We start from the raw sequence: 17,207 nt of genomic DNA, 5'->3' as shown, positions 1-17,207 counted from the left end.
TGTCTCTGCATCCAGAGGACACTGCAGAAGAAAAGGCAAACTTTGGAATGCAGCAATAGCTAGATGAAGTGGAAAATATGAGGAGTGGGTACATAAGTAAAGGACAGTAAGATTCTTAACCACCAATTGAGTTTAAAACTACTATGAAATGAGACAAAATGAGATATTTACATTTCTGAATTACAATCTGTTGACAGACATCTCTCTTACCTGCGTAAGATCAGAACTAGCTGGAAACTCTCCAAGACAATACAGAGGAAGAAAGGAGACTTATAAAAAATCCATACTGCTCAGCAGTGACACAGCTAACCAGCAAAATATAAGTATTCAGCAGCACCATTTAAAACTAAGTGTGCTTAATACATCAATTAAAAAGCCTAAAAGAACAAACTTCTGACCTCTGACTCTGGTTCCACTGTTAACCATTATATACATTATTTGCAGAGTAAACTGTGTGGTTTAAGTTAACATGCTTTGCATCACATTTGCAACGTGGTAGAAACATGCACACAAGCAACTAATGCATCTCTGTTAATGACTAGTAATTTGCTAAGCTGATGAACCCCTACAGCTTATAGTCATCTGTTCATAATCTTGTCTTCATCCATAGCCCATTATTGTCTTGTTTCAGTCTTCTTCATCATAAAAAAAGATTAAAAAACATTAAATACCACTTATTCTAGTAAAAAATTAAATACTTATCAGTCACAACATAATACAGTGTTAGAAATTAATAATTCTATAACAAATTATTAGCATACCAGTTTCTGCTGGTTTCAATTCCTTGCAGCAACACTCAATATGTGTCATACACTTTTAAGAATCAACAGCAATGTGATCATTTCCTACTGCAGACCTATAATTTGTACCTACAGCAGCAGAAATTGTACCAGAATGCACATAAAACAGAAGTATGGGGAAATCCACAAAAGAAATAAAAAAGATACAAATTCAATCTCTGATGCTTCATGACTTGCCAGTATTATATGAGAAGAAAGACATAAAGACACTAGGTTAAGCTGTTTTCAAAATTACATGTCCCTGGTGCATTGATTAGAAACAGGACAAGGGGTTTTCATTCAGGAGAGTCAGGAGACAGGGGTATCAAGGGATTCAGGAGTCCATGAGGACAGAATTCCTTCCCCACAAAAACAGAAGCAGTATTTTCAAACAGTATTAATTCTTTCAATTCTGAAAAGTTAATTCTCATTTCCTGCATTTAACAAAAAAAAACACAGCAAACATAAGAAGGCAAAGAAAGAAATAAAAGAAATGGCAAACTAGTCTTCCTGTGCTTCAGTTTCCGTCCCTTTCCCAGGGATGCATTGTTTTCCAAGGGGTAACCATCAGCTCTGTTACCAGACAGCACAGAGGTTCTGAGTAAGAGATGAGAACCAACATGTTAACTGCAAAACTAAACACCTAAAGATGGGCTCAGATTAGTTACTAAGATTGTAGGGACTTGCTATAACTTGATTAAGGACAACAAAAAACATTGACTGGATGTTTTGTAACCCTGTGGAAAACCTAGCCCTACCTACATTACCTGAGCAGTGATAAAGCTATTGGTCAAGGTGCCAGGTTTTGAGAGACATTATTGAAGATGAGCTGTAGATGACTTTCAAATTTCAAACTAGCAGTAGGTCCCAAGAATATTCACAATCCTCGCTACACTGGATGCAGTAGTTAAGTGAAAAAGGTTTGGATAGCCATGTGAACGTCAGCTCAGCTCAATAAAAGCAGAAGGAAAGAACAATCATTCCAGTCAAATTTCCAAACAACTGGAAGTTCAATTATCTCTGCTGAATAAATTCAGCAATTTAAGTTGCTCCTAAGCAGCAAGGGACTGAGCTGAGTGGAGATCTAAGTTGATTTAAAGCTAATTTGTTTCAGAAAGTTCTGAAATTGCATTCCGTTCAGTGTCTGCATCATTTCTATAAAGTGGTATTAAAATGATTAAGTTTTATGTGACAAGCTTCCAACAAGTTCAGCAAACATTCACTGTCTAATAACACACCTTTAGCCATATTAGGTTCCTTCACTTTGTTTGGAAAGTGTGGTTTATTTATTTCTGCAAGATATTTGAAGCAAAGCCCAAGATATCCAGCAGAATTCTTCCTTTTATTCACAGTTTTAGTAAGTTGCTGAAAGGTTGGTAATTTCACAAATTATAAACACAGAGGAGCTATAGTATACCATAGTATCTGTGATGACTTGGAGGCCCATTAGGAACATCCTAACTTTGTGTACAGAAAAACCCCAATAAACGATACTTTACTTTCCACAAATTGGAATGCATCCTACCATCTTTTCTACCCAGATCTTGTTCTGTGTCAGCAGTGTTTAAATAAACAAATTAGATGCCTCCTTGGACAGCCAGATAATGGAGTTACAAGCTCATCCACTACTCACATGAGAAAGATTATACCCCCTTGGATGGGCCTCTTGCAGTCCTACTTCCCTCATGGGTAGCAGGAACAGACAAAAAAGGGAACATGCTAACCAAGGCCCAACCAAGCAGCTTACTGAAATGGGTCTAAAAATCCACAAGTAAGGAGGAAATATCACAGTTATTAGGCTTATTCAAAGTTAACAATAATTGTATCCCATTTTTATAACCATTGCTTTATAAAAGTTGATATATCACTGTTTTTAAAGTTAGGGGAATTGAGACACAGAAGGCTGAAGAAATTTGCTTACGGTCATGCAGATAAAGGATATGAGGAACAGAACCTGAGTCATACACTTAAAGAAAGATTTAACTCTGGGATTACGTTGGGGGGGGGGGCAGGGAGGACTGGAGGGGGTAATTTGTAATTTGTTTTCCAATTTGAAATTCTTACTCCACTTCTCACTTTTAATGACCATAAACCTCCTCTTGTACAAATGAACAAACTGTCCAGCAAGCTACATTATAACAGTTGTATACAACAAGTCTGCTTGAGTGATGAATCAACTCATTGTTTATTCAAAATAACAGACACAAATGGCCCTCACACGCACCTACAGCTAGAGTAAAAACACTTCCATGCTGAAAGAAAACAAAAAATAATTTTAAAAACTCCATACACCTAAAACCAACCTGAACAAAATATGGTGTTAGCAAAGAGTAGTTAGTAGAGGACCACTGCAAAAAATGCCATTTCTTATGTCTTCCCTATCAAGTTGAAACAGCTTATACCCTAAAACAAGTTATGGGGCCCTCTCCACCTGGATTAACCAGTCTTACTCAGCTCTCAAGTAAACCTAACTATTTAAAATTAAACCTAGTCTCAGGTCTCCAATAATGCTTGAATATTATTCTATAATGTCATAACACTGGTTACAAATGGACTTCATTTACATCATATTCATTAGGACACCACAGTGTTGAACTCAATATTACCTTTCCTTTTTCTCCCAGCCAAAATATTGTCATGCTAAAACATTTATCTAATAGTTCTCCCCCACTGAGGTGCACATTTCCATAGGGACCCCAACAGTGCTATACCATTTGCAGGGGAAGCTAAAAACTAATAGCTGGGATCTTTTCACAGCTTCTCAAGCCTCTACTGAAAAAAAAAGTATTCTCCTGCTAATGTCATTGAAAACATAGTTTTTCCAGAATTTACTGTCTTGTTGGTTTCTTTTGGGGGTTTTGTGGGGGTTTTTTGTGGGTTTTTGTTTTGTTTTGTTTTGGGTTTTTTTGTGTGTTTTTTTGGTTGGTTGGTTGGTTTTTTGTTTGGTTTTTTGTGTTTTTTTGCGGTTGGGGTGGAAGGGGTTGTTCGTTTGGCTTTTTTTATTTGGTTTTGGTTTGTTGGATGTTTTTGAATAGTCTTACTTTCACAGGATTGTACAGCAACTGTCACTGCACTTATGTCATTAGAGTCAAAATACCACAGAAATAAATATTGCTATTATGTCAAGAGACCTACTGTCTCCCCTTGTTGTTATCCCCTGCGTCAGAAAATGGGGAATATCAGTGGGAGGACAACAAAAGAAAAAGAAATTTAACGTGTTTCCTTTTCTACGCTGTCTGTAGTTAGCAATTTTATTCCCATTTAAGGAACAAACTGTCCACCCCTTTTAAACCTCAGAGATTAATTTTCAGTTATGTGTAGGGACAAAGTCTGTTCACATGATTTAACTGTCTGTCCAACAGGTTCAATTAGGCATTAAAGCTTTGTACTTCAAACTAAACAGTGCACTATAGTATTTATTCCAGTTTGGCATAAATATGTATGGATTATTTTATGTAAACCATTCTAAAATTGTTAGCTGCTTTACAGTACCAATAGCTTTGACAGCAGCAAGACCCAGAGAATGGACATGCTCCTTCTCTTTTAGTCTGATCTGAGCCTTTAGTAAAAGTGACCTGCATGGCTCCTGTACTACTGTCCTTATGCTCATTGATAAACACAAAAAATTGTTTTTACTCTACAGGAAAAAATATTAATTACTCCTACTATAAGATTAAATTAGACAAACAATTAATGCAGCAAAATATTCTTCAGGAGCAATAGTATCCATTATTGTAAAACAGAGTATAAGCAAAAAATTTGACTTTTGCTGCTACTGCTGGACCATCAAGTTTCCAGCCCAACTTTGCCTCTTGATGCCTAAAGATTTTTAGACATCACTCTTCTAGACTTATGTTTCAGTGAAAGGAAAATGCTCCAAACCTACAACAAAATTTACTTTGAAACTGAGTATTAAATTACTGAATTTGTAAATTTGACTCCATTTATCTTAGATAACCTATAAGTTCTGCTTATAAATATAATATTAATACGCAGGTATTATTCCTATCAGAATTTTTTTAGTAGTTTAAAAGTAAGCACTTTAACAAATAAACCCCACTAAGGATTTTCTTGACTATGGTTAGCTTTTCCTTAGCTCTTACTGAAACACAGAACATCAGATTTAATAATCTTGCCATATATTCCCCCTAATAAAATGCATTTTATATTAAAATTAAGCAATGCTAAAAACTAAGAAGATGTGTATTATGAATGTTTTACTGTATGTGGACTCATTAACCTTAGTTAAATTAATAGAACAACCCAAAATGTAGTCATGACCACTGACTCCTTGCAAAGTTATCTAATGAATTTTTTATCTTATTGCAGTCACTTCAAAATTTCCCTTTTAAGAGCCTGTAAAATTCTCATTTCCTGAGCAAAATTTCTTTTAAAAATTCATGTTTTATAGAATTTCCATTTTATAACCAGTAAGATTTTCTAATACATTTGGTGAAAATAATTATTGTAATCCTTCTCTCTAATAACAGAGAAGTGAAATCTACCATAGAAAGACATATACCCTAATGTTTATATTTGGCAATAACCTTTCTTGACAATTTAGCTGCTATCTGTAGAAGCAAAAATCAATACTTTATTTCTTCTGCAGAGTGATACTAGCTACTTTGCAATCTCTGTATGTGTTTGCACGTAAATATTCTTGAAGGCAAACTAAATCATTTAACATTTGTAGTTGTCCAGTCCCTTTGCAAGACATATTATGCACTTAGGATGAATTCAGTGTAAATCATCATCCTAGCCACACAATTAAATACTATAAGCTTCCTTAACCCTCAGCTCAGACTCCCCTAATCTCTAAAAGAAAGCAATGCCAGATGGCCATGAACAACTGTTGAGAATCAGAGGGACACAGAGAAATACCTGAAGCTCTTGGTAATATGGTGGAGAAACACCTTCTGTTCCAACTTACTGCTAGGTCCCACTTAGACAAATTTGGTTTGCACAACTCACATGTGATCCTTCCAGGTTAAATAATACACAGGCTACTGATTTTCAAAAGCTATATCTTGTAGTCTAATTTACAAACACTGAATTTTTACTGGGCACAAGCAATGCAAGGCAACCCTTGACTGTAGCTATCACAGCAACAGTATGTTGGCTTCAAAATGCAGAGAGAATCCACTAACCACTGCACTTCTCTATCACCTTAAAACCTATACATGTGTATATATATCTATTAATATATATTAAAATATGTAAAACATATTCTACATAAAATACCCTGTGTAATATATAATATTAATATATAACTCACATGTCTTCAGATAAACATGAGTTAGCTGCAAGGCTGAACGAGTAGCACAGCTCATTGGCCCATGAGAAACAGATTAGTTCCCAGTCTCTTTCTCTGTGTCAAGAAGCAAAAAATGGCAAAAGGTTCCTCTTTTCCTAGAGAAGAACATACTCCTTTGAGTCAACACTAAGAATCATTCAAGACAATAGTGCCCAGCATTCTGGGATGCCAAAGGACACCTCCTGTTTTCATTTTCAGAGGAAGCATCTCACAAGCATTTTACTAGGGCAGAACAACACTTCCTATGAGACAAGCTTTCTGCTTCTGCAGGCTCAGAACAATGCAGCTTTGTGGTAACCAAGCTGCTCTGCTGGATTGCCTATTGCAGCTGTACAGCTGCTGGACTGGCACCTGTTTAAAGACTCCCTGAAACAGTTTTCCCACCTCTGTTTCCAGTTGTCTAAACCAGTTCCTGTATTTAAAAGAGACCAAAACAAAATGCTTCTTGCCTTTACCAAAAGATAACAGTGTGGAAGTTGTCTCCTCACCTCTGAAGACCAGGAGTCTCATTCTGCTTTAAATGACAGCTCAGAAAATTTCATATTTAAAAATGAGTCTTCTCTTTCTAAAAAGAAATCACCTTGCAGTACAAAAGATAGTCACTGCTCAAGAGCAGGCCACAACTTCATGTTTTTGGACCTAGGTTTCTTAACAGAAATTCAGAAGGAAGCAAAAGAATGGGCAAACCTGGAAATGGAAAAAAAGGTTAAGAAGAAAGACAGGACTGAAATAGCAGGGAGTGTTTCAGGGCAGAGTAGGAGCAAAGGGTACTGGCACGGGTGTGTGGGGAGTCCAGAGCTGGACCAGCAGGAGAGTACAGGACAGGAGAGAGATACTGCACATGCACAGCATCAGCAGGGAGCACATGCAGAGCCAAACATTCAAAACCTGTCAGATAGGCATAGTAGAAGTAATGTAGATTCCGGGTATGAAGCCAGATGTGGCAAAGTACAGAACACTTGCCTGTAGTATGCTTCATTCTAGCTTGCATTTCCATGAGTAAAAGAAGATAATATTATTAATTTGAATTTTTTAAAACAATAAAACAGCCCAGTTAAACAGAAGTAAGAATATAGCAAGACTGGAAGGATGCATGGTAACATCATTCTGGCTTGCAAAATTGAGTATAAGCCAGCTACACTGAAGAAAGGGGCACTTTCGAACAATTTAAACCAGGACACAGGATCAAATTTCTGTTGTAAACTACTTTGAAAAGTACCTGACATCTTGCATTTAGTATTTTTTTATAATCTCTCAGATTTACCACACCAGAGTATCATTTTCATTCTGTATAGCATGGTTCATACAAAAAAGCATTTTTAGAACATTGGATAGAGATGTGGTGACAAAGTTCAATAACAGAAAGAAAAGTGATATAAGCCTCACAACAAAAGACATGGTGATGAGAGTGTGAAGGAGATTAAGAGGTAAGAGTAAGAACTGAAGAAGCACAGGACACTAGAGAACTGCTCCAGATGGTAGGCTAGTTTTAACCTACAAAGCAATGTGTTTGTATAAAAGTCCAGTGGGAGCTGAGCAGACAGAGATGAGCACACAGCTGAAGTCTGAAATATTTTTATGAGTTCAAGGAATGATAAAAATGGACTCTAAAGGTCTGATGCAGAGTCAAGAAAATTGTTGCTTGGGAAGAAGGTAAAATCAAAGAAAGATGTTGCATCTAAGGAGGTGAGGGGTGAAAGACACCTAAATGACTGATCACAGAGGACATGAGTAATGATAAGAAAAAAGCTTTTCCAAAACTAGTCACCACATATAGATATGAGAAAAACCCACTTCCAAGGTGTCAAAATAATGCAGCATTGGGTCAAATAGCCAGTTTGATATAAATCTGGTATGTTTAAAATTAATTATTCCAAAAATAGTTAAGGTAACTTTCTAGTAGGGCTTGTGTACAGAAAAAGAAAAAAAAATTGAAAATCATAAGTGAACTTTGATCAGATGTTCTTCAGTGATCAGTTCTATCTTTCTATTTCAGTAAGATGTCCACTAGTTCAGTAATTGTATCATTCCAGTCTATTACTGATAAAAGCTCACTGTTGCGTGAGCGGTTCAACACTGTACCAAATCTCCCATTCACTCTTGCTCTTAAAGGTTATTTCAGTAAGTGGGTCAAGATAAACACAGGACCTGCTAGTAAGATTCCTAATTTGAACAATTATATCTATACACCAGAGGTAGCTATGTGAATCAGACTGCTAATGCCCCTTTTTCCAAAATAAATCCAGGGACAGTGTTTTTATTTATTTGTGAAGCTTACTGTATATTTCTGGATCACAACCATGAATGACTTTGTTCACATGCCCAGGCTTTGTAACCATCAAGAAAGCAGTGACCTTTGCTTTCAAACTAAGCAAACAGTTTCATACTGGGTTATATTCATGCATACTGAGTATTTCAATTAGCCTGTGATTTCCTTAAAAATACTGTACTGAAGGATGCCTAGTTGCTAGATGATTTAACTTTTCCTCCCTCTCTTGTATATGACAATACTTTGCTCAAAGTAGCCATTAAGATTTAACTTGCTTGCTGAGGCATTCATTGTTACAACTCCTCATGCCTCTTGGCTGATGGAGGAAAACCGATTTTGATCCCTGAGAAGAAAGTGCAAGTCTCTAACTTCACACACCAATGTGTACAACTGCAGCTGAAACTGAATCCAGATTATTTCACCATTTGAGGCATTTTGCATTTATGCTGAGACCGTAAGAGGTTAGAACATACACAATTTACTGGTTTTAATTGGAGAAATGGAACAGGACTTCCTTCAAATGAAAAAGAAGTTTGTCAAATGAAGTTTACAAAAAGCAAATGAGATTTAAGGTGACAATGAAAATGTACTTCAAAAATTAACCTGCAGCTTTTTGCAACACAAGGCATTACAACAGAATGCAAAAATCCAGCCACTGCAGGATTTTAATGCTACGATTATTCTGCTCTTCCTTAAAGGGCAACAATTTTGCCCTTTCTTAGATAACCCAGTTCAAAACACATTAGAACAGCAAGTCTGAGTGATTAGAAGTCAACTACAGTAACCAGGTAGCAATAAAGATATAGAAAGCATGTGCATTTTCCCAATAGACACAAGTTTAACACTGAAAATATTCCAAGCAGGTATGAGAGAGAGGGAGGGGAGGAGGGAACTTACTGTACTGCTTCAAAGATGCACCATACACATAATGCAGCAGTACAGGATACACTAACAGATGAAGGCAACTGAAAAGGCAGTACTCACCCAAAATATTAAATTGAAAAGGAACATCATGTATTTCAAACAACACAGGCAGCCTCTTGCCATGTTGCACTTCTTAAATTCTAAAAGGAAAACAAAGGATAGATCCAGGTAAAAGACCACGTATTTGCTGCCTTTGGGTGCACTGTATTTGTCACTTTTTACGCCAGTTCCAGTCCCAACGCCGGTCCCGGTTCCGACCCCAGTGTGGCTCTGTGTGCGTGATCCAGTTGTACCATAGAAAGCTCCTGCAGTAAAACCTCGACCAAATTGCCTCCCTGAGGTAGAAGGTTTAGCAAAATCTGAGTCTTTGCTATCCAAAGATGGACTCCGGTGAATTGAAGAATCCTCACTACTTGACTTCTCCATGATCTCTCTTTTCACAGTTGTCAGATTTAATGTATAGCATCTCTCAGCATTAAATGCAGTGCCTTGCAAATGCCACAGTGCGATAAGAGCTGTCTGTGTTTTGCTTCTCTTTTTCTTCGTACATAAATCAGATAACCACTGCAGAATTTATCCACTGCATTCTTGCTGGTTTTATTTTTTATAGCAATGTAGGCTGTACTCTGTCTATCTGAAGCATGGATTTATACATTAATATCCCATGCAAGAGAAGACTCATGATTTATCTTGATGAATCAGTTATGCAGAACTTTGATTTTTATTCAAAAGAGCCATAAGCTCTTTCTCTGCACTCCTAGTCTACAGCCCTCTAATCTACAGGCAGCAGATGGTCCTTGCATCCATTTCCAAAAAGCTTCTGCAGTACACCTGGGAGACTCTCCTCGAGCCGGAGCACTTTCCTTGCTCTCAGCTTCCCTCTCTCTCTCTCTCTCTGACTCTCTCACACGCTGTCTTTTTTCTTTCCACCCATTCGCAGTGTCTCATTCAGTAACCAGCTACCAGAGTGCACTCTGTGTTTCGCTGCTGTTGCCGTGAAATCATCGGCAACTGCAACCACTGGGCATTTCCCACAGAAATCCCTGACCTAACTATCGAGTAATAAATCCGCCCTCCTACTCGCCCCTCCCCTCTGCTTTCCATCAGGCCAGTTAGCAGAAGCCTTCTCCTGCAGGGCACGCCTCCATGACATAATATCTTTAATAGGATTAGAATTACTCTTGACTATACAAGTGCACAACAGAAAATCTCTTTAAATGTCAAGTACTGTTTAGCTGTTTATGCACTAGAACTGTCAGGCAGTAATATTCTTTCAATGCAATATAATACAGGAAAAGTATAGATTAGATAGACAGGTGCTAACCTTTCCTTGCTCATTAAATTAACAGTAACTTACATTTTTTTCCTGGCTTATACAAATGCCATGGGACAAGGAACTGGAATAGGCTAGCACTCAGCATACGCTGAATAGGCACGTCTCAGTTATATATGCACATAATCACACCTTTACCTGTGATATAATTAACCATAACCAGAAAAGCAGAGCTGCTGCCTCTTACAGGGTCATCAATCAATTCTTAAAACTCCTGAAATGTAAAAGTATCTGAACCCGCAGCTATTTACACTCTATTTAACTAGTATATCAGAGATTATTCTTATGCACGGCAATAAGCCATCTTACATCACAAGCAGTCTGTGAACTAGAAACACTGACCCAAATGCCACATTTCTTTTCCACATAGTAGCACAACATGCCTGCTAGGACTCTGAAACAGAGAGGACATGTGTGTCTGTGCATATGCGTGTAAGTGCCTGGAGGAGAGGAAGAGAAATACTTCAGGTCACGCCTGGTGCTTCCAAATTTGTCATTTTGTCATAAGCGTAAAAGCAGTGCACTGATGGTGCAAAGTGCTATAGCAGATTTAAAATACAGGTTGTTCTTTTCTTTTTGTCTCTAAAGAAACCACATTAGGAGGGCACTATGAAAGAAATACAGCTACCAGGAAAAGCAAAATTCTGCACCATTTTCAACTGTCCCTTTCACATGCACATTAAAATGCACTTTTAATTATTGTATCGGGTATCTTTGAGAAAAGACAATATAACATTTGTGCAATCTTAGACATCTATACCCAAACACCTCTTAAAATTCTATATTTTTTATGTAACAATATCAGAATCAACACCCTATAGCACTGCTATACCCTTCTTGATAGGCTTTTCCTATGAAAATATCCCTCCACCATAAGTATTTCATGCCATGAAATACCCAGCATTTGTATGTGTAATATCATTCTCTCACCTATTCTGCTATAGAATAACATTTTAGCAACAGGCAGGCCCAAGCCTGTATCAACGGTGCTTATTACTTTGCTTTTCAAAAGTAATTTCAGAACTGCCTGCATCAAATGTGTCCATCAGAGAGACGACTGCAAGATGACTGCTCAGCACTGTGTATGATAGCAGAAATGGCTACACACAAAACATTAAGATAAAAAAAAATAATTAGCAGCAACCAAAGCAGAATGGGGCATTTCTATCCACGTCTATGGTTCACATACAAACCTCAACGTGAGCACTTGAAGAAGAATCAACTTTCCCAGAAAAAAAAACATGGAAGTGGGTCAGGGCCAGGTACCTGCCTCGGACACAGGAGCCTGGCACATAATTCGCGTTCAAACACAAGTCTGAGTATGGATTTAGAAGTCTGAAAAAACTCTTCTGCTTGAAACTCACTTACTGAAAGTGTAAAGTTGTGCCACTGCAAACCTATTCTGCAGCAAACCACACTTTCAGTGGTTTTCACTTCTCACACAAAATTGAGCTCTCAGTCAAAAAATTGAGAGTGCACAGGTATTTTAAAGCATTTTTTCCTGTTGCACCCTTATGTTTGCCATAAAATTTATACTGACATAGACTAGCTACAGAAAAAACCCTTGCTATTCGCTTGTAAAAACTAATGCAATATAAATATTTACCTTCCCACTGAAGCTATATGACAATAATAATTAATCTGCCCTCCTCAAGGTTAAAAAATTAAAAGAATGTTTTCTAATACATAAAAAATCTCCACAAAGCCAATCCTAGTTCATAAATAGTGGAAACTTTCTATTGGTGGTTTAAAAAAGAAAAGAAAAAACAGGCAAAACAACTATACCTCCAACCTTATTTTTTTCCAGTTTTCATTTTTAGACCTTACTGAAGTTTTCTAGTTTTCTGGTTTTGCCTTCAAATACTACAAAATATTAGTTTACTTTATCAGTACCTGTAATGTATCTTCCATTAAGAGATCTCCACAGCTGGTCTACAGCACAGTTTGTACTTCAGCACAAACAACCAAAGACACACATAAAGTTAATAGCCAGCCTCAAAATGCAGGCCTGAGCAACAAGCACTAGGGAAAACACAGTTCCAGATCAGCCTCCCCTCCCCGCTGCGTAGCAAGAAAACATATGACTCTCTTATGGTTATGCTGTTGCCACCAGGGACACTTTACAAGCTTCAGTAACTTTCTGCCACTTGAATTTGCAGCCATGGAGCAGCTTTACAGATAGACACCACTTCCTCCTGCTGGAACTCTTAACTCAGTGTTTAGGTAGCTCAGTTAATAAATCATCCAGAACTGCTTATTTGCTGAAAAAATACATGGTGAAAAAGCTGTAACCTGTCTGTCCAGCTGTGTTTTGACCAACCAGTGCACTTAACTCTAACTTTGATTGAGAATTCAGCGGCAGGTGTTGCTGCAGGCCACTCAACAGCACTTTAGAGTGGTCCCACTCGACAGTGTAACCTCAGCACGAGGACAAATACATTTTGCTTCACTACAGACCTTACCTCTGTTTAGTAATCAGGGCATGAAAAACATTCAAAAGCTTGCTCTGTACATCATTAATGTTTGATTACTGAATCACAGAATTTTGTTGCTGAGTGATGCCTCCACATCAAGAAAATAATTTCAGTCCCACACGTACATGCCTGGGACAAGGCAATAAACATCAGCCATCTAAATGGCTCTGTCAAGTATTAACGGTAAAAATTTAGGTAGTTTTCAGATACCAGGTATAAAAGTGGATGTCACAATGGGTGTAGCCAAAAAATGGAAAAGAGTATTAGTACTATGGCCAGAAAGGCATAGGCTGGTTCTCCTACTGAAAATTATTTACTTGGTTCCCTCCTGAGAACAGTCTACCACAGTCTTCAAAGTATAGATTCCAACAACTTCACTTTTCAGTGGAAGTCACAAAATATTTAACCTTTTTTCTCAGCCCTTAGTTTAATCTCACCAGAACCTGAGTGTCAATTACACCCAGCTAGAGTGCTCCTGAACCCTCTGTTTGTTTCTGCCCTCTTCAGCTGTTTTGCACAACTGGCTTCTGGAAACATGTTGCAAAAGAGAGCAAAAGCTGACCAAGTTTATACACATATTTATAACCATGTATTTATAGCAACATAATACAGATATAAAAAGTATATCAGCAATATATAAAAATTACATTTATTTTTCCCCTTTTAGAAGTTTCGAATCCATCTTACAACACATTCCCCTTAAATGATCTTGCTGACTCAGTGAGAGGGAGAGGAACTACAATAGGCAAGAACAGGAACAAATACTGAACACTGAGAAAAAATATCTTAAGCTTTTGTTATGTCTCCCATGATTCCTGAATATGAAATATGAAACTCCATGAGTTTTTGCAAAGGAAAAACAAAAACTCCAGTCACCACGATACACAAGCCATTTTACAACTTATTACATATTTTACCTTGCAATTTCCATTAGGTAGGATAATGCTACTGTCACTGTTTTAATTATGAGGAACTCAAGGATCAAGACACTTGTTGAGGATGAATAGGAAATGGTTGGCAGAGAAGCAAACTGAATCTCTGCCTCACATGTCCTCAGCTAGTACACTAACCAATGCACCATTCCCAGATTAATTATTTTTAGAAATCATGAGTTTTAGTAACCCTGCCACATGACTTCAGAACAATACTGAGCCCCGCAGAGAGACATACAAATGCATACGCTACCAAGTGCTAGATAGATACGGTTCTTAAATTCATTCTTTTCTTTTGAATTATATTGACCAAGAATTCAATTGTACAAACCTTCCTCAGAGTACACTAGGTAGACGAAGAACCAAGATTGCTGAGTATAAACTCACTGACTACAGCTTTCCAGTCACTACTATGAATCCTGGAAGGCCATGAGAAAATTATGGAACAAGAGTTGGAAAGAACAGCTTGTGGTTCTGGCATACAGTTGCATACAGCTGAAACCTCAGATTTAAAAAAAATAAAACAAAACAAAACCAAAAAACACTGATTTTGGAAAAAGTTTAAAGGAAAAAGAGTGTCCAAAAAGTAGAAATGAGATTAGGATCACATGAGAGACAAAACCATGGGGTTGTCAGGACTTCCATGCTCCTGGTTCCACCACAAAGAGCTTACAGACACCAGTGAGCCAAAATACCTGGAGTTCCCAGGTCTACTAAAGCTACAGGATTTATAAGCAAATCCTGGATGCTCTGAGGGTTGTAAAACACATCCTAGGACCTTCCAAGCTCACAGGTTGCATCCTGTAAATCCAAAGCATTCTGCTGTCACAGGATTGAACAGAAACAAGGTAGGTTTCAAGGACAACTTTGTACGGTAAACAAGTTTTGAAATCTGCCTGTGTTTTTCAGAACCAAATATCCCAAGCCATATTTAACCTTTGACACAGTTTTATTTTTCAAGAAGAAAAGTATTCCATTAGAAACAGACGGAAGTACTGTAACTTCAGTTATCTGGGACAGGTAAATGTGCATACAGCATAAATTGGAAAGAAAACACAGATAGGTTCTTAGAGGCTGAGCTCCATGTTCTGGGTCTCCACCTAGCATTGGGACAGCTGAAGGAAAGGGAGGCCTGGCAGAGAGAGAGAGGAGTAAGACAGCCCTCCAGGATGCAGGAACCATGTGAAGGAGCACACCTGAGGAGACACTGAGTTTGTGATCTATGGGGAGTTAGTCTGTTCCTACAGATACAGGAATTGAGTGTCTAGCCATCTCAATTCAACACCCACCTTCATCAGTCCTGACCCAGAGAAATAATATTTCTTGAAATTGTTACTAGAAAGGAAATGAATTAATGTGTTTCCTCTGACACGATGATACTTGCATCATGGTTCACGGTTGCCTCTGACGAGTAATGTTCCTTGCCTCCCCGAGGCAAAGAGGTAAAAAAAGAGGGAAAATCTCTTTGAATGGACTAAATTAATAATTGCTAGTTTATCCTAACATACACTTATAAAAAGAGTTTATCCTTCCTACATGGAGTCCTCACTGGATGGATGACCAAGAAAATAAGATCCTGTTGTAAGACTTTCTACTGTGTCAAATGTTCTGTGTCATTTGGTCCCTGGGATTTCCACTAAAAATCATTTACTGCCAACAATGCGTATGTGGCTGAGACTTCTCATTTAGGATTTCACACTAGAGACAAAATAAGATCCTGTCTCAAAATTGTGCAAAGGAATTAGTTGTAAATCATGTCGGGAATCTTAACCCACTGTGATCAAATGCAGATGATGACTTGATATGCTAATGCACAGGAGATATGGGACATGAGGATTAAACTGCAATATGAGGTTGAAAGCTAAGAAATTGTGATTATGTCACACCTTCACACCAGTTGGCCTTCAGGGGCCCTCAGGCTGAGCAGAACGCTTGAGTTTCCAGAGCGACAGAAAAACAGAACAGAAAATAGAAATCCTGCTACTAACATTTAAGATTTTAAATCAAAACATTTGCACTAATACAGAGATGTTTTCACTTCACAAACACCATCATGAAATACGCTAGATCTGAAAGAAGTACTCTAAATACTATGTCAGAATACAATTTGTCATAGCTAGTTTCACCTTTCAGAACTGAAATCCAGAAAGTCTTTTTACTGTTTGTTTCTGAGAATTCCTGGAAATCAGAATCTTCTTAGGCTTGGCACTGTACATACGTAGAGCAAGTGAACCCATACAACAGACAGTACCGATACTAACAGCTGACTCTTAAAAAAAAATAACTATTGGACTTTTTTTTCTCATAAGTCTCAAAACTACCTTACCAACTCTCCCACTAGTAGGTAAGAAAAAGCAGAGAATATGAAGGGCAAGAGAACAGCACGTGCCCAAATAGATAGTTGTCTCCTGCCGGGCAGCAGAGAATACCAGATGCTTTGGAACAGTCTGTTTATGACTTCTAGCATAAGAATCTGTGCTTAATTGCAGGGTGTTTATCTCCGCTTCTATAACAATTAATACATTGTTTCATCTCCATCAACAGCTAATCCTTCTTAATTTCTGCTGAGAATTTAGCCTCAATATCTCAGGACTGTGAGTTCCATAGGTATGCATTATGTTATAAAAACCAGCATCTTCCTGTTATTCACTATCATTATTAAGCCTTCCAGCTCTGTCCTCTATCCTGGTATTCATCCTCATCCCATAATTCATCATTCTGTAATCCTCTATTACATCTCATGTAATTTGTACTTCATTAAACTAAACACTCATCTTTTCACCATCTCCTGTTATTGAAAACTCTCTAATTCCCTAATAAGTTCAGTTAACCATCTTAGGGTTTCTTTCTGACTGAGCTATGTTTATACCATAATCATTCCCAATCTGCTGATATAAAGATCTTCTTTTCAAAGGACACAAGAGTTAATATTCAAATTCAAAATTAATTTAATCAATTCTGTATCTAACAGCACCTTATCTTTATGAAAATGAGGTTACTCGGATTCAACAGACCTTTTTTCATCATTCCTAATCTGCTTTTCTATTTCAGATTCAAAATTTGGCTCTGAAATGTTCAACTTTTCAGAGCCTAACAGAAAAACCCTTGTAGTTTAAATTTGTATCTTACCTGTAGGAGGAAAGGGAGTCTTCTCACTACAACAGCATTAGTTTAATACTAAT

At 37.6% G+C, this 17,207-nt stretch overlaps 1 protein-coding gene across 3 annotated transcripts in view; it reads right to left on the bottom strand.

The window, feature by feature from the left end:
- The window catches only part of TSPAN9 (tetraspanin 9), a 170,518-nt gene that overhangs the window by 83,733 nt on the left and 69,578 nt on the right, over positions 1-17,207 (bottom strand). For 2 of the 3 annotated variants that reach the window (XM_027634054.1, XM_027634063.1), the window contains one exon: positions 9,347-9,426. In XM_027634054.1, coding sequence (XP_027489855.1) covers positions 9,347-9,426 — 80 coding nt within the window. Of the gene's footprint in view, positions 1-9,346; positions 9,862-17,207 lie in introns of those variants that run through there. The other variant, XM_027634047.1, reaches the window with a different exon arrangement.

Source organism: Corapipo altera, unplaced genomic scaffold (assembly GCF_003945725.1).
Source record: "Corapipo altera isolate COAL_440 unplaced genomic scaffold, ASM394572v1 0, whole genome shotgun sequence".
Lineage (NCBI taxonomy): Eukaryota > Metazoa > Chordata > Aves > Passeriformes > Pipridae > Corapipo > Corapipo altera.
This window is presented reverse-complemented; position numbering and strand designations above follow the sequence as displayed.